The sequence below is a fragment of the Cyanidioschyzon merolae genome, chromosome 20 (genome assembly GCF_000091205.1).
Source record: "Cyanidioschyzon merolae strain 10D DNA, chromosome 20, complete genome".
Taxonomy (NCBI): domain Eukaryota; phylum Rhodophyta; class Bangiophyceae; order Cyanidiales; family Cyanidiaceae; genus Cyanidioschyzon; species Cyanidioschyzon merolae.
In genome coordinates, this window is record NC_010146.1 from 716,502 (window position 1) to 737,927 (window position 21,426).

The 21,426-nt window shown below is 55.0% G+C and overlaps 7 protein-coding genes across 7 annotated transcripts, besides 1 other annotated feature; all 7 read left to right on the forward strand.

The window, feature by feature from the left end:
* Positions 1 to 256: 256 nt before the first annotated feature.
* Positions 257 to 1,121: a sequence feature (possible transcribed region).
* A 267-nt stretch (positions 1,122 to 1,388) lies between these two features.
* CYME_CMT283C (hypothetical protein) lies at positions 1,389 to 2,603 on the forward strand (the record flags this gene model as incomplete). Its single annotated transcript, XM_005539235.1, has 1 exon — positions 1,389 to 2,603. The coding sequence occupies one exon, from the start codon at positions 1,389 to 1,391 to the stop codon at positions 2,601 to 2,603; it is 1,215 nt and encodes a 404-aa protein (XP_005539292.1).
* A 1,626-nt stretch (positions 2,604 to 4,229) lies between these two features.
* On the forward strand, positions 4,230 to 6,188 carry CYME_CMT284C (similar to permease involved in the uptake of glycerophosphoinositol Git1p; the record flags this gene model as incomplete). The annotated part of the gene is made up of 1 exon (XM_005539236.1): positions 4,230 to 6,188. The coding sequence occupies one exon, from the start codon at positions 4,230 to 4,232 to the stop codon at positions 6,186 to 6,188; it is 1,959 nt and encodes a 652-aa protein (XP_005539293.1).
* Positions 6,189 to 8,536: 2,348 nt separating this feature from the next.
* CYME_CMT285C (phosphoglucomutase) lies at positions 8,537 to 10,303 on the forward strand (the record flags this gene model as incomplete). The annotated part of the gene is made up of 1 exon (XM_005539237.1): positions 8,537 to 10,303. The coding sequence occupies one exon, from the start codon at positions 8,537 to 8,539 to the stop codon at positions 10,301 to 10,303; it is 1,767 nt and encodes a 588-aa protein (XP_005539294.1).
* Positions 10,304 to 12,398: 2,095 nt separating this feature from the next.
* CYME_CMT286C (hypothetical protein, conserved) lies at positions 12,399 to 12,977 on the forward strand (the record flags this gene model as incomplete). The annotated part of the gene is made up of 1 exon (XM_005539238.1): positions 12,399 to 12,977. The coding sequence occupies one exon, from the start codon at positions 12,399 to 12,401 to the stop codon at positions 12,975 to 12,977; it is 579 nt and encodes a 192-aa protein (XP_005539295.1).
* Positions 12,978 to 14,774: 1,797 nt separating this feature from the next.
* CYME_CMT287C (unknown zinc-finger protein) lies at positions 14,775 to 17,213 on the forward strand (the record flags this gene model as incomplete). Its single annotated transcript, XM_005539239.1, has 1 exon — positions 14,775 to 17,213. One exon carries the CDS (start codon positions 14,775 to 14,777, stop codon positions 17,211 to 17,213), a length of 2,439 nt encoding a protein of 812 aa, XP_005539296.1.
* Positions 17,214 to 18,502: 1,289 nt separating this feature from the next.
* Positions 18,503 to 19,489, forward strand: CYME_CMT288C (hypothetical protein, conserved; the record flags this gene model as incomplete). Its single annotated transcript, XM_005539240.1, has 1 exon — positions 18,503 to 19,489. One exon carries the CDS (start codon positions 18,503 to 18,505, stop codon positions 19,487 to 19,489), a length of 987 nt encoding a protein of 328 aa, XP_005539297.1.
* A 1,451-nt stretch (positions 19,490 to 20,940) lies between these two features.
* Positions 20,941 to 21,360, forward strand: CYME_CMT289C (PGR5; the record flags this gene model as incomplete). Its single annotated transcript, XM_005539241.1, has 1 exon — positions 20,941 to 21,360. One exon carries the CDS (start codon positions 20,941 to 20,943, stop codon positions 21,358 to 21,360), a length of 420 nt encoding a protein of 139 aa, XP_005539298.1.
* Between the last annotated feature and the right edge of the window lie 66 nt (positions 21,361 to 21,426).

Below are 21,426 nucleotides of genomic sequence, written 5' to 3' on the forward strand. Positions count from 1 at the left end.
TTGATGCACTTCAAATATCGAGGCAGTACATCTAAATAACGTTCGAAACAAACGGAAAAGAAGGAGCAGACAGAACTGTTCAATGCTCTATATTAGGCTCACACCGGGACAGAAGCGAATGCAATATGCAGTTTTGATATTTGCGCTGTCTGTGATCAGCGCAAGCGAGTAGGATACACAAGAAGCGGGAGACGTTTACGGCACAGTGCCATCATATACGGCAGGTCCTGAAATCGGGGAACAAAACAGGGTCCCTTTGCGCCTTTCGCATCACGCCTGAATAGTTGTCAAAAGCCCACTGGTTGTCCGTGGAAAGAGCTCTTGACGAGCAGGGTCTGCGTTATGCAGGGGCAAAGTGGGGTTATAAGGCTCTTCTTCTGTACGGCGTACTACATTAGGGGCATTCAGTGGTACCCGCACGCTTCAGGTCGGGGTTCAAAATGCTCTAGCAAAAGTCTCATAGACTCGTACGAAGCTGATGTTTCCCAACCGCGTCGAAGCCCGTTCCCAACGTGATGGACTCACGGCGCAGAGGAGCACAGATTCCGTATTGCTGTATTTTGGGTTTGTTCAAAACGTGTTCGGGCTTCAGTGCACTTGCCTTTTGTTTATTCACTGTAAATGACAGGAAGCGCTCTTGTCCAGTCTTCATACGCAGCAGGTGTCGACGGTAGTTGTGCTTCCATATGCGGCAGCGTTCCCTGTTGCTGTGTCCGACGCGCGTTCCCAGCTGACTACGATCATAGTTGGATTCCATCCAGCGTCAAACAACGAGCAGCATACTACCTTACATCGCTTCGAACTCGCGTCTGACACCCAACACCTGCACAGCCCGCTCTGCGACGGAACTCTACGCGCCCTCATCCGATAGCGTTGCCCAGCTCCAACGCTGACGTTCCGCAACGAGCCTCTGCAGGTGCCCGCGGCGTTCAAGCCGGCGCAAGTTCAGCACATTGCCATCAATTACTCGATCCAGGTCCCTGCAAGCCCCTGAACATGGCCTGGAGCTCATGTTCACCTAAATATCGCCCGTTGCCCTCGGAGAATCATAAGAGATACCAACTTGAGCAGTTGCGGAGCTGTGCGCCTCCAGAGCACCCATCATCGCTGCACGGTGTGCTGAGGCAACGGCGGCGGCCGCTGCGATTCCCGGATCCCAGCGCATGGCGGCGGAATGCACAGGGCGCGCCTGAAAAACGGTCACCTTCCAGAGTGGCAACGCCGTGCGCGAGATGCTGATGCATACGATATGCACTGGTACCGAGTTGCTGGAAGACTGAACCGTGAGGCGCTTTGACTTGCACGAGTCCGAACAGTGCTGCACTGATACGGTTTTAACTGGACACGGTTATGGGAAGTAGCCGCGCTGGAGACGACGAACGAGTGTTATGAATCGGAACAGTCGTTTAACAGCACAGAGCACAGTGTTTATAGGGCCCAAGGAGGGCAGCAGCAGCGTCGGGTTGTTTCTCGCTCGCCTCTGGCAACGACGACGACTGCACAGGCGGGTTCGTGGCGCGAGCCGCAGCCTCCAGGCGACCGCTACACAGCCGCAGTGGTCGCTGGTGCAGGTTGCGCGGCGAGTGCTCTTCCCTCCACTATGGGTAGAGCTTGCGCGAGCGCACGTGCTTGCAAAGTTTTCGAGGGCGTTCGAGCAAGTACCGCGCAAGCGACGTGACGGGACGGCGGCACCCGCCGCAGTGAGCACGGCAGTGGAAGCGGCAGCGGCACCCAGTCCTTCGCGGAACGCAGCTCGTGGAGGACAGGGCGTTAGCCGTACGCAGCTGCTCGGGCGAATTGTGTACGAGTGGGTAGACTACGACCAACGGCGACTCGTTTGCGCCCGTCAGACAGCAGACGGGGTACCGGTGGTGGACCCGCGCTGCTCCGCCATACCGAGAACGGAGCGCCTGCGGAACAAGTGGCGGCGCCTGCGGGAGCTTTCGGCAGCATCCAGCGAGCGCGAAGCGGCAGACGGCGCGGGACCGCAGACGGACAACGTTGCGCTGGTGGGCGCCCCAGCGGGCCCGCCACCAGTCGAAAGCCCGACGGAACAATACGCAGTCGTTAAGCTTGAATCAGGTCCCGGCACACTGCACGAGGATACCGAAGAAGATGCTACTCTAGAACGGTGCGCGGGCCCTGCGCTGGCGCGCTGCTGGAGCGCACCCGAGCTGGGCGACGCCGAAGATGATAGCACTCGCTATGAACCAGAGCGCTCGCCGCTGGACTATCTGGGGAACGTTCCGCTGCTATTCACCACGAACACCCCTCAGGGCCGTTTGCTTCAAAGGCGTTTGCGCGTCGCACGCCTGCAGATGCACCGCCTTGTACGGGAGGGTGTGCGCACGCTCATGCAGAGTGCGCCGCTGCGCCTAGCGCTGGGCGCTCGTCTACGCTGCTTAGACGGAGCGGCAGCGTACGAATCGCAACGAGAGGCCAGACAAGTCACGAGCGGCCCTGTTAGAGACGCCTCGCCAGCAGCGTGGAAGCGCTTCTCGGGCGACGGTGTGCTCCGCAGCGTCTCACAAGCGGCGCTCGCAACGCTAGGCACGCTGCGGTGTGAGTGGCCGTTCCACGTTCGTCGTCTGCGGGACCAGTAGGTGTGCATAGCGAAACTGATTTTTAACATATCTAACAAAATAACACGACGACGGAAAGATAAGTGGATATTCGTGTAGGAATCTCAGTTCGATGGACTAACTGCTTCACGATTTAAACGGGGAACTGGAGATGCCCGCAAGTTTTTGGTTTCGCAGAACGTTTTCACCAGGGATGCCCTATGGTGCGATTCATACGAACGTTTGGGAAAGCGTCCACCTTTCTACCTACCCCTGAATTCCACTGTCGATTCTTATCCTCGGAGAGTTGCGCAGATGCGGTGCGTCGGGACCGCGCACGCAGGACACGTGTCGAGAATCCGGGCGCCTGCGGGCGCTCAGACTCGAGCCGCTGGCTGTTTGCGTGCCATAAGCGCGACAGCCTGCACAGACGCGTAAATGCATAAGTACATGGGTGCACGGATGCATCCTTGCTCCGTCATGCATCAGCACCGTGCCTGCGGGCTGGTGCGCGGCCTGAGGCGTAACGACGCAGACCCTTTCTAGTGCTCGACAGGAGTGGAGCGCGATGCGCGCGAAGGCTTCCACCAAGATCGGCACCGCATCAGGATCCAGTCCATGTCCCAGCGACGACGAAACACAGCAGAAACAGCCTCAGCATGGGGATACCGCTCACAATATCCAGTTGTATAAGATCCAAGTCGCGAGCGCTCGGGCAAGGGGTGATGGACCGCGGCTCCTACACGAAGCGTGGCAGCCTTTTAGGGACCTCCTGCAGCGAACTCGTCCAGAAAGAAATATGGACCATGCTGTTGGCGCTTCCGAATCGGCGATACGAGCTAGTGCGGCATCTTCTGCCGCTGCAAGACATGCTGCAGACGATGAGTCCTGGGGCGGCACCAGAAAAGCGGTTTTACAACAAAGGCGCTGCGATAACCAGCGAATCCTGGCCAGGTGCGCGGCGGGCTATACCAGAGACAAGGCTGCAAGCTTTGCAGTAATTCAACATACGAGACAGATGGGTGAAGTATAGTACCGTATTCCAGTGGGCAGCATAAAATTCTCATTGCCAGAGTGGGCTTTATTTGTATGTGCTACAGGTTCTCAGCCGTTCACTTTTCCGTGCCGACGCTGTACGGGCCTTGACAGGTACTACCCGAACTCGTTCCCCTATTTATGCATTGAAGATGCTTTTTGTTCACTGTTCAAATGAACTATCGTGGTGTTCTGTGGTCTAAGTTCCGAAAAATAGACTCGTACTCGCAGTGAAAGTTTTCACTTGCACGGTAAGCAACACCAAAAGAACCGCAATTTGTAGAAATAATAAGAATGAATTTAGGATATTTAGGGACAATTTATGAAAGTGTTGCGCGCGTCGCGACACTGATGTCCAGCGTCGAAATTCCGCTCGTGAATCCATGGCTCTAGAATCACGGCGTGCTTCGAGTGCCCACGACTTCTCCTCGCCGGGGTCATATTTGAGTAAAATTCATATTACTGCTACGATCTTCGAGCACGGAGATTACTGCAGCTGTAATCTCGCTAATAATATCTCGACGACTGTTGCTCCCGGCGACTGCGTTAAGCTGCAACTGCGGCGATTTGCAATAAATATGCTTTTTCAATTGGTGTTTCTAGCGCCTTTTCTTCGTAGGCTGAAATCGATTCATGGCAGATCCTATCGTGGACATTGCTCCAGACCAAATATTCATTGGTGCAGAGGAGCCCTCAGCGCAAGTGCACGACGTTGAGTCGAAGGGTGCGGTCGCGGAGGAATCTGACAAGTCCTATATCCGGTACAATGCAATCGGCACTGCACTAGGCTTTCTCGTGAACGGTTACATGTACCAGGTAGGCACGTTACTTCTAACTCTATATGTGGACGCGTATTATACGGTGTATGCGAGTACGTTTCTACAGTCTGCGCTCTCTACTTCTGTACTGTACGGCGTTCTCTTTGGGCTCCTTAGCTTTGGATTCATCGCCGATATCATCGGACGCAAGGCCGGTCTCATCGCTTGCTCCTGCATCGTTATACTCGGCTCGATCCTGTCCACGGCAGCGAACGGAAAAACAACTGACGGTATGTTCTGGATGATTATCGTCGGACGCGCTGTCGTTGGCCTCGGAATGGGCGGCGAGTACACTTGTAACGTTCCGAATATCGTTGAGGATAGTGAGGAAGTCAGCACGAAAACGCGCGGACGAAGGGTTTCGCTGCTTGTGATGCTCATGGAGGTCATCGGGAACAACACACCGACGCTGATCCAGCTGATTCTCATTGCGGCAGCTTGCCGCCACGTCTACATCACTTCATCGTCGTCTACAGGGGTAAGCCTCCCGAATTGCCGGCCTCAGGTGGTGTGGAGAATCTCCTACGGGCTGGGCCTCATTCCGTGCATCATCGTGCTTTTCTTGCGGGTTCGCATGCGCGATTCTAAAATGTACCGCAAGGATGAGAATCTAAGACGCAAGTCCTATGATCTACTGGACCTGTTTGTTATTTTCCGACACTTTATCCCACGGATGATCGGCACAATCTTCATGTGGTTTCTCATCGACTGGATCAATTACAGCCAAGGCACGTTTGGTGGCGTGATCCTGTCGAGTGTGATCGGGGCATCTCTCTTCAAGACGGCTTGGATCAGTCTCGCCCAGGGCGTGGTGCTCACTCTCGGGCCAGTTGCGGCTGCTCTGGTCGTGGATCGTCTCGGACGGCGGAAAACGGAGGTCCTCGGATGGGCGTGGCTCGCCTCCACGCAGCTGATTACGGCTGGCGTGTACCTCATGCTTGCAAAGCATGCGGTAGGCTACGTTATTTGGACTACTTTCGTATTCATTTTCCAGTACTTTGTGTTCATCCCTGTCTATCTGGTCCCGGCTGAAGTGTACCCCACTCGCGTGCGTGCAACGCTCTACGGATGGTCATCGGCGCTCGGCAAGGTCGGGGGCATTGTCGGAACGACCGTGTTTCCTTACATGTGGAGCGCGCTCTCGCCCGATGGCAACGAGTCCGGCCATAGCGGCCTCCTTGGACTGCGTAAGATCCAGTGGATCTACGCAGGAATCGAATACTTCGGTTTGATCCTTGCTCTCCTATTTGTCCCGGAGTATAGTAACGTCAGTCTCAGAGGCGAGGAGAATCGATTCCTGGCCATGCGTGCGCGGTACGCTGCGCGCTTCGCGAAGAGCCTCGGTGCACAGCCCGCACCAGCCGCCTCCTTCGAGAGCATTCAGATTGGGCACTACTCCTGGTGGTCCCTGCTCTACCTTCGCCTCTTCCGCAGTCGTGAGGAGTACGCTGCAGCTCTGGAGCAGTACGCTCAGATGCTGCTTGCGCGCTCCTACATCACCAAGGTGGAGCAGCTCGAGCAGTACGCTGCTGCGCCCGTCTACTACAACGACCGGACGCTGTTCTCGAATCTCATCCGGCGCATCCGCCTCGGAGCAGAGGGTGCCAGGGAGTACAATCGCCTGTCGGAGCTGATGGGCGAGGAGTCCATGGAGAATCCAGCCTTTGGCGAGCAGCAGGCGAAGATCGTGCTGTCTGCGGATGGTGGTTCGAGCGATGAAAAAGTATCGAAGGAAGCAACGGATACCACCACAGACAACAGCATGACCTTTTGAGGTATGCATGATCATGGAAAGTCATGCATTAGCATCATGAACGAGATACGGCTATGTAGAGGCTCCGCATGGAGCGCAGAAACGTCATCGAAAGGAACCGGCGAGCGTTACGAAGCGATGTTTCCTGATTGCGTACGCGCTCATGGGGAGACCCATACCAGACGGACGGAAACCCCGCAGGGAAGGACACGCACACCAATAAACTGCAGTTCAGCTCTCACAACATGTGTCCCAATATCGATACAGCGCTCGCTGGAGTCCGCAGTCATTTCCTGCACCTGCTGCGTTGCCTATACCAGTAGCTGCTGAATGGCCACAAGACCGTGGCGCACAGGTCACAATATCGTCTTCTACCTGAGAAAGCAACTTGCTTGATTGCTTGCTTGCTGGTTGCCTGTGCACATAGACGCATGGATAGCCGCCTGCTTGCTTTTACGCACACATGCACACATGCATAGTTGGGAAGATGGATGGATAGGTGCGTTTGGTATCTTCTCTGCGCACCATCGCGGACATCGACGGCTACCAGGTCGCGATTTGCACCCTGAAGTACGAACGTGCGTTTCAGAGCTACTCCACGCTGCCGTATTCGAGAAATGCCTGCACCCTTGACGCTGACGATTGCTTCGCAACAGCTGGTAGCGTTCCAGAACGACAGCCGCACCTGGCGCTTGGTGGAAGCACGCTCAAGGATCCTGGACACGAAGCGGGTGCGCAAGCTATTGAGCGTCTTGGAACTATTATCGAGAACGAAAAAACATAGAGCACAGGGATCGCCTCCGCTCTGGACGCGCTGAAGAAGGTCAGCACCGATCCCCGGTTGCACGTCGTTCCGAATCGTATCCTGCGTGTCCTGCTATCGGGGTTCTACGTGGCGGGCGGTGGCTGGCTAGCACACAGCACCATACCCTGTGGCGACTTGTGAGCTCACCGATATCCGCTCAACTGCGCATGATGCACCAGAACGTAGTTTCGCTCATGGGAACACAGATCGCGTTAACGCTAATCAGGCTCGCGCCTCAGCCTTCTGCCCTAAGCAAAGCAACGAGCATGTTAGACGTGCTGCGGACCTGGCACGTGCAGGATTCTTGTCATAGCACTTCACCTCAACTGTGCTCTAGCGCCAAGTGCGTATCATTTAATGTTTTTTTTCGTGGTTTAGAGCAAATGCTCTCGAAGTGCGTTCATTTACAAATGTAAAAAGGCTAAGGTATAGAGATGGAAGTCGCGGATCCTAGAGGGCCTCATTGCCGGCTGTCCGAAAACAAGGAAAAAATCCTCTTTTCGCCGTTCATCGAGCAAGGGAAAGCGCGCGGCGGCGAAGAAAAAGAGGACAGGTAGACGAGAAAAGGTGCTCGCCTGACGGGACGAGGTCGAGACTGTAGTAGAACAGAGGACACAAGTTCGAGGAATCCTTGCAATGGTGAGTTCAACCAGAGGCAGGGTACGCATAGAGTTCGCGAACCGAGAGTTTAACGCTGCTATCAACATCGGGAGATGTGCAGTGCTGGACAAGAGACCCCCGGAGCTGATACGAGCCGACTTTGTGGGAGAACCTCTCAGGGTCGAATTGTACGGGATGACGTTGCAACCAGTAGTAGGCGGCCGGTCCAAAAGACGGGAAGGCGTCTGCACGTGAGTGGGTAGACATCCAGTCTACGCTTCTAGGCATAAAGTCCAGGGAAGCGGATGCGTACACGGGCACAGTGCGCTTTCTGCGTCTGCCCATTGGTTGGTGTCAAGCACAAACCCGCATTGCCAACCGACAACAACGCATTCCATGCATGATCACGAAGGAGAGAGGCGGCTCCCAGAATGTATCCTAACAGCCAAGTTTCTCCAGCGTGTCGTGCAGCGAAGGCAAGCCTGCATCCGCAGACTGTCCAAGCACAAACTGACGACGAGATCCGATTCTACTTCGGTTGAACCACGCCTCGAGCCGACGCCCTCTGTGGTATAGAAAAACTGTTCTAGCTCGGTGAACTATCTGCTCCAGCATTTAAGGTGCAAAGGCGGACACGGAAAGGCAGGTAGTAGGCACACACAATAGGACATGTGAAACGACCAGAATATCCGAGAAAAAAGTCTGGGGAATGGAGCTTGGAAGCAGGGCATTTAATGGATACCTCACCGCGCACTGAAAAAAAACACAAAAAAAGTAAGAAGAAATGCACATAATCGGAGAACGCTGCCCCAAGTAAACGTTTTGTCGATGAAAAAATCCAGTCTACGGCCGGCGGCGCGCCGCTCGCGACGAATGCATACCGACCATACAGCGTTTGTCGCTAAGAAGGCATTTGCTGTTGTCTGCGGCGGGTGCCCTGACGAGCAAACTTTTCTTCTTTTTGATGGAGTTCGACATAAAAACAGTCAGCGTGGAACCTTTTGAAGGACAGAAAACTGGCACGAGCGGCTTAAGGAAGAAAGTAAGGGTGTTCCAGCAACCCGGGTACCTCGAAGCTTTTGTGCAGTCTGTCTTCTGTGCGTTGCCGGAAATCCCAGGATCCGGGTTCGATCAGCCCTCTGCTGAAGAGCGAGTGCTGGTTCTGGGTGGCGACGGGAGGTATTTTAATAAGGAGGCAATCCGTAATATTCTTCGCCTGGCTGCAGCAAACAACGTAAACAGAGTACTAGTTGGACAGAATGGTTTGCTCTGCACGCCCGCAGTAAGTGCGATCATACGAAGGCGCAATCTAGCAGGCGGGATCATATTGACAGCGTCACATAACCCGGGTGGACCTGAGGCTGACTTTGGTATCAAGTACAATACGAAGGACGGTGGCCCGGCACCGGAGTCGTACACTGACGTGTTCTACAAATGGACGCGCCAGATCCGAGAGTACCGTATCGCAGTGGATCCAAGTACCGCTGACGGCGATCCCTTTTCCGAAATATCCCTTGAGCGCCCGCGGGTCTATGAGTTCCTTTCACGAGATACGAAGAGCCGCTTTGTGATCGAGGTTATCGACTCTATGGATGATTACGTGAGTCTGCTGAAAGAAATTTTTGACTTTCAGATGCTAAGGGAACTCTTTCGCCGCAGCGATTTCTCTATGCTCTTTGACGCGCTTCATGGCGTGACGGGTCCATACGGGAAACGTATCTTTGTGGAGGAGCTTGGTGCGGCGCCGGAGAGCCTCCGCAACTGTCAGCCTCTAGAGGATTTCGGCGGCGGGCACCCCGACCCCAATCTCGTTTACGCAGCAGATTTGGTGTCACGTTGCGATCCTAAGCAGAATCCCAATGCACCGCAGTTTGGTGCAGCATCCGATGGTGACGGCGACCGTAATATGGTGCTGGGACGGGGTTTCTTTGTCACACCGAGTGATTCTCTAGCTGTTATCGTGGCGTACGCGAAGGATGCAATTCCATATTTCCGAAAAGGTGGCCTTGTTGGCGCAGCGCGATCGATGCCGACTGCCAGTGCAGTGGACAAGGTTACTGCAAAGCTGAAAATCAACGTTTTTGAAACACCTACTGGATGGAAGTACTTTTCGAATCTCCTGTCTTCCGGTAAGGCTCAGATATGTGGCGAGGAGTCTTTTGGTACATCGAGCGATCACATCAGAGAAAAGGATGGGCTGTGGGCCATTCTATGCTGGCTATCGATTCTGGCATATCGCAATGTTGGTAAGACGCCCGTCGGCTCATTCATTGGCATTCAGCAAATCGTAGAGGAGCACTGGAAAGAGTATGGTAGGAACTTCTTCACGCGTTATGATTACGAGGAATGTGATGCCGTGGCTGCGGAAAGGATGATGGCGCATCTCCGACAATATCAAGAAAACGGCGATTATGCCGTGCTTGAGCGGGTTGTAGGGCATCCGGTCATCGTTGCCGATGATTTTACGTACACGGATCCAGTCGATCACAGTGTTGCCAAGAACCAGGGGCTACGGTTCGTCTTTGCAAACGGATCCCGGATAGTTTTTCGCATTAGTGGGACTGGCAGCACGGGCGCTACTATCCGAATGTACATCGAAAAATTTGTCCAGGATCAAGCCAAAATGTTTGCAGATACTGCTGAAGCTCTTAGCGATCTCATTCACGTTGCGCTACAGGTGAGTCAATTGGAAGCATTCACTGGCCGAACTGCTCCGAGCGTGATTACGTAAGTGTAGTGGATCCCAACACACCTTAGTAGAGATTGCGCATGACTGCCAAAAGGCGCTTTATTGCCTATCTATCGGAGAAAGGTTTCCCATAGAACGTTCAAGCAATATTTTGGTGCTTGTATCAAGTCGACTTTGAACAAGCATCTGCGCTCTGCACAACGGAGACTTGTGAAAAGGGATTGGTCGAAACTAGCCAGAATTCTGCAGATTTGCTGCAATCTTCAGCTGCCAAGTCAGTATAAAGAGTAAGTTGCATGAGAGTTCCCTGCTTTGTGAAAGTGATGATCTCGTACAGTGCAAATATATTTCGAGACTGCGATACGCGATTGTCGTTGGTCATCCAGAGACGCAAACTGCCATGAAACGTCAGACCTCGCCGCTGCACCTATGTCAATTTAAACTGGGACAATGAACCGCTCGCTCTGTTCCTGCCTTTCGAGTTTTTCAGAACATTTTTCTAGATGCACCATATCGACTTTCAAAGAGTAGCAATTAGGGCTCACGATTGCATATTTAGTTTTATGATGCTATGTTGTCTTTTCGGAGCGGCTCCTTCGATCTTTTTTTTGCACGTGGAATTTGTTGCGTTTCTGGACTCAAGATGATTCGCGACGCGTTCGAACAGCGGTTCGTAAAATACAGATATTATTATTCAGGGCATATATAAGGGTCTCCACTGCTCGTATTTTCTTCCATCTAGCATCCGATGGTCGCGGATTCTTCAAGCGTTCGACCTTTCTGTATCAACGCAACTCGTGGGCGCAGGAATTTGCAATTACTAGATTGACAAGGAAATAACACTCGACGCTATCCTTTGACGACTGCTTGGGAAGCTGACGCCGAATGTTCGATGAACTCGTCAAGTCAAATAATTTATTGCGTTCGAAAATCGAATCCTCCTCGCCTTGCGGTCATCGACGAAAGGGGAGTCCAAATCAACGTGATACTTCTAACGGGATGTGCTCAGAGAGGCTCATGCCTCTTCTGTTTGCGTGGAAAAGGGGTTCGCGGCTCGGCCGAATCATCGCAGGGATGCTTTCCCGATGAGACTGCGTCACTGCTTCCCAAAATGAGCGCATCGACGGATCGTCATCTGTCGACATGTTTCCTGATCAGGTTTTTTTCTTTCGTTTACTAGTTCCACCATGGGAAACATCACTTTTCGCAAACCCTCTATCGAATGGAACGGCATGCGCTTGCATGTGCAGCGGAAAGAGTACTCGCCGAGAGAAGTGCCCAGACGAAGCCTTTGGCCGTACGGTACGGGGCCGGGCACGGCAACAGAAGTGGGCATCGCGCGGAGCCTCCGGCACCTGTCAAGGGCATGTACTGAAAGATGAAGCAAGCATTCATATGCAACCGAGCGACCATTGGACGGTTGGATTCTGTGGACTTATGGGAACACCTGATCATACGCGATCGTAACCGTTGCGAATAGGGCACCGAATCTGCATTCAAAGAAGACAAAAATGGCAAGCGAAGCGTAGATCCCGACTACCTCGTGTACATGAAAAGCTCTGCCCACAGTCGGCAGCAGCCAAACCAGGAGTACAATTCTGCCACCAATATCCTTGCATTGCTCAGAACGGAGAGGAACTGCCTGGGAACTCCGGCGTATGTAGAGTGTGAGCTAAGAAAGCGATCAAAAGAAGCAGTCTTAGAGATGCCTGCGTAGCCTGGTGTTAATCTCAAAGAAAGAAGATCCAAAATGCAGTGCGTTCGATTGTATTAAAGGACCTTTCCCATTTTTCTGACATGTGTGCATCAGTAGCGAAAGAAGAGACTTCTAGAAACCAAGCCGCTTTTGATGGCGATAGCAGGTCTTTCATTTGCCGTCGCAGGCAGCTATACGATAAGTCGGATCGTTGTTCTTATCGGAAACGGCCTGAAACTTTTTCATGCTGGTGCAAGCGACTGAGTTTTGTCGTTATCGGTCAGAAGCAAGCACCAAAGGAAACTACAGCTGAGACCCGCTCCCCAAGCTACGTCTTGGTTTCGAGAGAGTTTGTCCGGCGTCATCTCGAGATCGAAACCGCTTAGCCAAGGTGTCCGGGGTGCTCCAAGTTGACCACTCGGCACTATAGGTGATTGACAGATGGACGAGCTGAACTCGCCCCTCGGGGAGCGAGCACAAGGAGCAAGCCTGGCCCACGTAGTTTGGAGTGATCCGCAATGGCTCGAACGTTACCCGCTGACTTTCGAAAACGTTCTGACTTACTTTTCGCGTTCGCCCTTTTATGACCCAACGTGCAATAACGAGCTGGTTCGGATGCAAATGCACCCGGAACTTCAAGGCGAAATGTTGTACTACACGCAGAGGGAAGAAGAGCTTCTGCTAGGTATGCAGGGGGTAGAGTACGTGCCGTTATGTTCATCGGACGCTCACGAGCTTTTCATCATTCGAAAGCAGGTTCGAAGATCCGCGGACGAGGTTCACGTGACGAACCTGTATTACATACTGTACGGGCAAGTCTACGAAGCTCCAGCGTTTTCCACAGTTCTTCTTGTTCGTCTCCGACAGAGCGCAGATTTTCTTGTTCGCTCGCTCGGTTTGCTTCGGCAGTGGCTGTCTAAGAAGGAATACGGAGAACCGGGCGCCACGGGTCATGGGCATGAAGATACCCTTCTTCTGCAACTTCTTCGGAAGGCTCAACAACGCAATCGCCAGCTATAGCTGTCTTGGTTCGAGGGACTGCTCAAGAGTCCCCTCCGGGCGCTCGTTTACGTTTCCACTGGGGGTTTTGGAATGCTTTAGCAGCAGCAGATTGTGCAGCGCTGTTCATATTTTGAAAGCCTTACTTTTTAATGCGTAGACTATTTTTGAGGTTATCTGGGCTGGGCTTCGAAAATTGGACCATATGGGGTCTTGTCACCGTGAGTCATCTGGCTTCGGGACTCGTGCATTTTGCTGTTGATTTTTTTCAGTAAATATCAAACAATCGAATGCACAAGCCTCCCCAGTTTGAACTTGATCTGCGACCGGCTGGGTACGACGGGGTTCGCAACAGGCGTTCAGCGAGATCACCTGTTTTAGAATAGCAAATGCACTGCTTGGTGGATTCGTGACTGGGCGGTCTGAACGGGACACTTTGTCTTTTGATGAGTGCTCCTTGGAATGGTCGTCGGCTTCGAGTGGAAATTGAAAGCTAGATTTTCTGGAGGATTCTAGTCAGTCCCGGGACGAGCCTAGCGCAAAAATGGCGCACAAAGTTTGGTGGCTCATCGACGTAGTTCAAGTCTCCCAGAAACGAGATCAAGCTGCTCTAGCGGCAATGTTATGAGCATGCCTATCCCGAAGGTGGACATGATAAGAATTTGCGTTTCTGAGCGCTTTCTGAGGATTACATCAACATCGCCACAGTAAATGTCCTCTAACCGCATTAAAGTTTCTCTCAGCAAGTTGTCAGCCAAGAGGGATATCTTTAATAGGCTGAATCTCTGCATTATATGCATAAGTCTTACTCTTAGCGTCGTGTATCCTTTGCGGGGAAAAGAGTGAAATATGGTTCGAACAGGTCATGTACGGATTCTCGCGTACGTTCCATACCTACACCATCACTTTCTTATCACCGCGGTGTGCAGTCACGACGAATCCAATCGGGAAGCAGCACGCGTCACTATTGTGCATTACCGACAAAATCTGCATTCGGAAAAAGCATTTCCATCGACAGGGTAAATGAATAGCCACGGCGGGGCACCGCCTCTTGCATGCGCATACACGCACGAGAGTTCTCTACACCAATATTCCAATGCGTGCGCAGTCGATGTGTGTATCCCGGTTCGGCGTTCCGAGGCGGCAGCGCTCGAGAACGCGAGCGCACCGGATGCGCATCTCCTGGATCCCATCGCACTGCGTGGCGAGACTCGCCACCAGCTGTGAGCCAGCCGTTCTGCAAGACGCAACGCTAGCAGATCAGGAACGCATCGCGTCCATCGTGCGGTAGCGCGCGCATGCAAGCGCTGCCCTCGAGGGGAGCACGGCGGGAGACGCGACACGTACGCGTACGAATTACTGTACCTGTGTGCGGTGAAGTGTATTGGATGTGTGTGGACGTTGGACTGCTAGTCGAGGCGAGTTGTCGGGAGCTGTTCGTCTTCACACGGAGGTATATTGCGAAGCGCTAGTGTTGACACCGGTATCCGGTGCGAACAATCAGACAGAGCAGCAGCGCGAAGCGCACGTCGGCACCTTGAGGACTTGGGCTTCGTGTGCGCGTCTGGCGGCGAGCGCGTTTATCGGACGGCTACGGTAAGGCGCGGGGCAACGCGCTGCAGCGGACCTAGCAGCTGGTGTGCGGACACAGGGCGGTACAGCTCTGAGGCTGCGTTTTCTCTGGCTCAGTGTGTGTGGCGCGACGTTCTGTGCGGTTTTCTAGGTTGGGGCTACCTCGATGCGCAGTCGCGAGTGCTCTAGCTCGCTGCAGCAACTGTTGCCTGCACTGTTTGCGTCGCGCTAGTGCTGCCCACAGCCATGAAATACGGTCACCGTCTTCGGGCGTTTTACGAGGTTTTCGGGGCAGCGGATCAGGTGGGCCCGGACGGCACTGCGCCCGACGCTCGGGAGCGCCCTGCACCTGGAACGGCGCCGAAGAGCCGCACGTCCGACTGGCACCGACAAGTCGAGCCTGAGGTCGTGTGCGACGTAGCCGAGAATGCCGGCCGTGACTCCTCAGCTGGCTACGAGACTTCAGCCTCGTCAGGGGCCGGTGGTGGCCGCGGCAGCTCGCAGCGCTCGCTTTCACCGGTGCCAGCGGAAGACACCACCTCGGAAGCTGACCCGCTGCCGGATGCTGCTGTGATGGGACCACGAGCACCGGCGTCGCAGCTCCCGGACCTGCGCTCTGAGCTCGGTGATCGATACCGCGCTTTGTACGCCATGTACAAGGCGGGAAAGGCCGCTGTCCGGTGCATACGCGCAACCATGGACGAGCACGCACCAAGGGCTCATCATCGGACATCAGTGCCCCCAGAGGCGCTGGGCAGACGCTCCCGCTATTTGAAGCTGCTGGGCAATAATCTGCAGCTGAGTCGGATCCCCAGTGACCTCGAGCAGGTGTTTGATGCGGTTTGGGTCTTTTTCGACTCCATTATCCGAGAAATTGGGGCGTTTCGAAGAGTTTTCGAAGAGCGCACAGCTGACTTGCAGTGCCGCCTGGATGTGCTGCGCCAACAGGGAGCATCTAGCAGCGTGCGTGGCGCGCTGGAGCTGGGCGCGGAGGCGGAGCAGGTTCTAGTGTGCTTGCAGATTGCCCAGGTTGCCATTGGAAAGATTTTGAAAAAGTTCACCAAGGCGTTGGCTCTGATCGCATCGGACGAAGCGGCGGCTCGCGGCTGGCATGGTTGGGATGTTGCGGATGTGCGCGAAGACGCGCTCGAAGGCGCAGGCCAGAGTGAGAGCGAGCAGAGCTCCACGACGACGACGTCAGCGACGCCGGCCGGCAGCGGCGGTAGGAGCGACGCCGATGGCGTTGATAAGCGGCGAGGCGGTACCCGCGGCGTTGGCAACGCCGCCCCGAACGCTATTCAGGATGCAAAACTCGAGCGTGCTGTACGGTTGGCCATGTGCGGGTCGCTGAGCTCGGCCCTAGCGCTGGATCCCTCTGAAGAGGCACCGCCGCTGGTGCTGGTTACGCGCCTTCGCAGATTCCTGGTGCAGCAACCTTTTGTGTGCGACCAAAGACGGTTGGGCTTTCTCGCCGATCTACGCCACCGTAAGGATTGCGCAGTTCTGGCGCTGCACCGCATCTTAGAAAGCCTAACACCAGCTGCGACCGGGGATGATGCGGCGCTGGGTGGTGCCCCTACCGGGCAGCTGCATACTGCGGCGGCATGTGCCCCAGGTCGGGGCGTCGATGGCGATCAGCGCACGTTAGGCGCGCTCACGCTGTTGCGGCACGTTTTGGACGATGTGCCTCCGCCAGGTGAGTACTCTTTGCATGCTCCCTCAGCGCATCTACCAGCTTTGCCGCCCGGCGGGCGTGTGCGACCTTTCGCAGAGGAGTGCCGCCTCTTAGCCCGCCAACTCGAGTCGCAGCTGGCGGCCTACAACCCGACTACAGATCCATCGTCGCCATACGAGGTTGCGACACGCTTCTATCTGGCGAACGTGGCTGCCTCTGGACCGGCGGTGACGGCCGAAGCTTTTCTCCGAGCTGCGCGATCCGTTCCTATGCACTTTTTGTGCCCAATATGCCTGGATATGCTTTTTGAGACCGTCGAGCTCCCCTGCAGACATCGTTTCTGCGAGGTCTGCATCCAAGAGGCACGCTTTTCCGCAGAGCTACAAGGCGCTACGCTCTCGTGCCCGTTGTGTCAGCCGGGTCTGTATCGCCGACACTGCTGCGAAACAGCGGACACGTCAGCGGTGCAGGCCGCGAGGCACGCATCGGCATCGCCCGAGGAATGCGTGTCGAGCGCCGAGCGCGATGCGCTGTCTCCTGCGGATGCGTGCGCACGGACGGAGCAACGCGAGCGGCGAGCGTCCTCTATTGACGGGTTACTGCGTGCTGCGTTTCCCGCGCAGTGGCGACTGCGCGAGCGGCAGGCGCGTGCAACCCGTGAGATGCTCGAACGTCGTCGACGCTTCCGCGAACGCGTCGCGCATCTGGATGCTGCCAAGCTGCGCAGCAGCGGGAATCTCGAGTCTGTGGCGCGGAAGCGGTTTCACTGGGTATGCCAGTGCTTTGGCGATCGTAGTGGCAGAGCGCGGCCAGTTGCGACACCTCCGCCTTCCGCAGGGGATGCGGTGGCTGATGTGGAACCTGCAGCCGACGGCAGGCGGGCAGGTCTCGTGGATGCGCGTGCTGGCGTGCTCGGGGACCCCAAGCCGGATGCCGCTGCGCAGACGCAAGGGAAGCCCGCGACGAGCGTGCCCCAAAATCGAGCGCGCAGTGCCTGTAGTATCGCATGAATGGGGCACGAGCGCTGCGGACGGGTTGCCACGCATCCGCAGTGGGTCCGTGCGAGGCGCGCCTGCGGATGGACCGGTGTTCGATGCGCTGCTATGCGTGTACGGATGCTTGGGTGATTACGCACATATGAATCGAGGTTTACGCAGTGCAGTGGGCAACGTGGCGATCTCTGCCACTGGCGCAGTGCAGGCCACGGGGACTCTGCTCGATGGGGCGAGAAGTAGCGATCGCGCGCAGTAACGTGGCCTGTGCGGGTTCATGAGCGCTTCCGGCGATATCCGAGTGCGGCACGCATGGATGCTGGAGGCCTACCTGTGGCGTCCTCGCCCGCACCACATTGTTCGCTGATAGACGGCCACAGAATGAACAGCCACAGTGGCGGCACACGGCTTGCGCTGGAGAACGTTGGTGCACTCGCTTTGCAATCCTCGTTCAGACCGATACGCACGCTCCGCAGAGATCGCAGCTGCTGGCTGTTATCGTCTGTTCACCTGGACGTGTGTGTGCTTCACGTCGGACACTGCCAGGTCTGGGCCGGACACCGCGCTGCGAAGGCGCGAAGCGGAGGCGGAGGCAGAGGCGGAGGCAGAGGCAGCGAGCATCGCAAATCGCTGCTGCTGGCATGCGCAATGGAAAGCGAGTTGTGCGCGTCTCGCCAAAGTGACCCAGCTGTGGGTAGTTACAGGGTCATGCCCCCGTGGTGAAATACGTGTTACTGCTTGTGCAATAACTGGGAGCGAAGCACTCGATCCCACTAATTTGATGGAATGCGTTCAGTGCATGCAGCGCTTGCTTCAAATCTTTCCGTGCGTTTGATCGCTACGTGGATGCTGCTTCGGACGACATCTCATGTCATGCAATTTCCTTCCGAGAAATCCCGATGCTTGACGCCATCGTGGCGCCCAGTGTATCACTTTATTTCATTAGATAGGCACGCCTCCGAACTAGAGCGGAACCTGCTCGTATCCTCAAACTATGCAAACGAACATAAAGACCTTGATTTCGAGACGATATTCGTCGTGCAAACGATTTCGAGGTGTAACGCACGAGGCAATGGTGTCCGGCTCGGATGCGGCTGGTGACCCACGAAGCGGCGCCCGACGCCGCAGCTGGCCGCATCCGTACGCGATGCTGGGTGTCTCATGGAGGTCCTTCCAATTTTTAGACAAGTATGTACGTCGTCTCGGGACGTGCCGCGATCTGCGCGCATGCCGCAGCGCGACGTCTTCTCAGAATATCTCAGGTTCTGCGTTCGCCGTCTGTCGCCCTTTCCAGAAAGCGCGATATCATGTTCGTAAGCGCTTGCTGCAACGGAACTCGTAACTTAATTGCGGTTCAGCGTCAACGCCGCGTAAAAACCAGCCGTTCAGGAGGATTCGCGTGTACAAGGCGCTTTGGACCGCGGCTGAAGAGGCTTCCACGCCTCGTGGCGGCTGTCGAGAAAGAGACCGAAAAGGTCCAGGGGTCGGTCAACGGGTCAGACGCTGACGCCGACGGTGGTCTTCAGGGCTACAAGAGCACTGATCCGCGAACAGGCGCGAGTCGCGAACTCAGTTTGGGCGAGAAAGAACGTCTGTACTTGGAGGCAGTGTATTCGTTTTACAACGGGGAACCGATTCTCAGCAACGAGGAGTTTAACGTTTTAAAGGAGGACCTGCAGTGGAATGGATCACAAGTCATCCTTATGAACCGAGACGAACAAAGGTTCCTGAACGCCGCTCAAGCGTTCTACAACGGCAAACCTATAATGAGCGATGAAGATTTCGACGCACTCAAGGATCGTTTACGGAAGCAGGGCTCCCAGATTGCCCTACAACAGGGCCCTCGTTGCAACATCGAAACTGGCGTGTGTTACAGTGACTGTCAAGTTGATAAGTTGCGGCAAGCGGTTATCTACGCACCGGCTGCTGGTATCGGCGCCCTGCTCTGGGCTGGGTTAAGTTTCGAGCTGACCCCGCTGCGACACGTCAACCCGGTCTGGAATCTGTTCATTGGGGCCCCCGTCATATACGCCTGCGCGCAGCTCCTGACGGGGATCGTGCTTCAAAATGATCCACAGATTGTGGTCGGAGAATGCCCATCTTGTGGATCGGAACAGCGAGTATTCTTCGGTGACATTCTCGGTGTTGAGGGTTATCGCGATGTAGCCGAAATCAAATGCGAGCGTTGCAAGGCGTCGCTGCGCCTCGACCGCAAACGCATGCGCCTAGAACAGATCCCGCGTATCCAGGGACCATCCATCAAACAGCGAGAGAACGTAGCACCAGCGTCGTAGTTGTGGGCGATCGAACTTCACGATTTGGCCCAGATGGAAAGCACTGGGATTCCTCGTGACACCGTTCCGAAAATCGATTTGAAAGGCTTGCGTCGTTCGTTGGTATGCAAAGCCCAATAGAGGCCAGCAACAGATGCGTCTGTGTCAATGTTAAACGGCTGTAAACCAGCCTTCGCCATATGCTTGCTCCTGCACATAACCAATTGCACCAATATTCGAAGAATGCGCACTTCACCGCTGTAGCGCCGAAATGCGACTGTACCAGTCATCCGATGTGCGAGTCGAGGCTTTGGGGTAGCTTCGCTCGTGCGTGCAAAGGCATGCGTCGAGACGATAGAGTGCGTATAACTAGTATGCCCCTACTCACAGGCGCTTCCCAGCCTTTTTGATTGGCTCCCTGCTATCGTCTTCAGTTTTTCCCTGTGCACTTCCAGCCTGAGAGGCTGTCCCACACATTTGGCTCGTGTCAACTCCGGGTGTGTCGTGTTCAGCACCGCACATATCCTTATAATGAAGACGGCGTTGGCGTCCCGGTTCTCGAACTCTATGAGTTTCTTGCCGATGCCTGTACGCACCCGTGCGAGGAGTCCTGGAGCTCGCGCCCTGTATACCATTTGCTGCTCAGTCAGCGCAATGTACTTTTCCATCTCCGAAGTGCTCCGCCGGATTTCCTCCATCGCGACCTTCTGAAGTGCGCAGCCCAGATCATAGTGTATACATACGATGTTCGGATCTCATCTATCCGTACCGTTACGAAATGATGTGCGCACTCCTCGTTCAATCGCGTAGATGGAGCGAGCATGCTCCCTTTTTTGGACGCCCGGCGTCTTGCTCCATCGACGAGAGCATACAAGGAGTGCGCATATCACGTCAACGCGGTACCGATAGACGACTTCCGAACATCGTACGTATATACTATGATCTGGGCTGCGCACTTCAGAAGGTCGCGATGGAGGAAATCCGGCGGAGCACTTCGGAGATAGAAAAGTACATTGCGCTGACTGAGCAGCAAATGAAGAGGAGGGCGAAAACTCGGGGACTGCTTGTATTGGTGAGTACAAGCGGCGGCAAGAAACGCATGGAGTTTGTGAACCGAGACTTTAATGCTGTTATCAATACCAGAAGATGTGCGGTACTGGAGAAGAGACCCCCAGCGTTGACACGAGCCAAATTTGTGGGAGAACCTCTCAAGGTCGAATTCTACGAGAAGAAGTTGAAAACAGTCGTAGGTGGCCGGTCCAAATAGAAGCGGAGGCGTCCGCACGTTGGTGTATAGACACGTCGAGTCTACGGCGGACGGACGCGCGCTCTTCGCGAAGGCCTCCGATCAGCACACGCAATATGCCCTGCGCGTAGGGCTTGCTTGAGGTGCAGACGTCGTTTCGATACGCTCTCGCTTTCGTGAACAGGCGTTCCTGGTGACGTTCATCTGATAACTAGGGTCTTGCACAATGCACAAACCGGCTTTCCTACACATAGGTTCACTCAGCTTGAACTCGGGCACCAGTGTGCGCTGGTTAAGGCCGTGTGCGAAAACTCACGCGAGCTGTTGCCGAGTGCTTGTGACGCAGAACCCAGCGTTCCGTGTGGCGCGCACCGGGACGAGCAGCTCTCACCACTGCAGGCTACGGACTACGAAATCGAGACTTTTCATGGCTTCTGGGCAGGTAGGTATCTTTACGCCGGTCGTCATTGTTGCGCGGGCAATTCTAGGGAAACAACGCTTCGAGAAAATTCGAGGTAGGGGCATTGCGCTCCACTCGCAGGCTATCACGAACTTTTGTAAGTTTGCAGGTGTCGACAATAAAGTTCGCCAAGGTCTCATTCGCATGGCGAAAGCGAATGGTAGCAAACTGGGTTTCCTGTCATGAAATGCTCTCTTCATAGCGGGATGAGCGACTCGGCTGCTGCGCGTGAAGCGCAGCTTGTGGATCCCT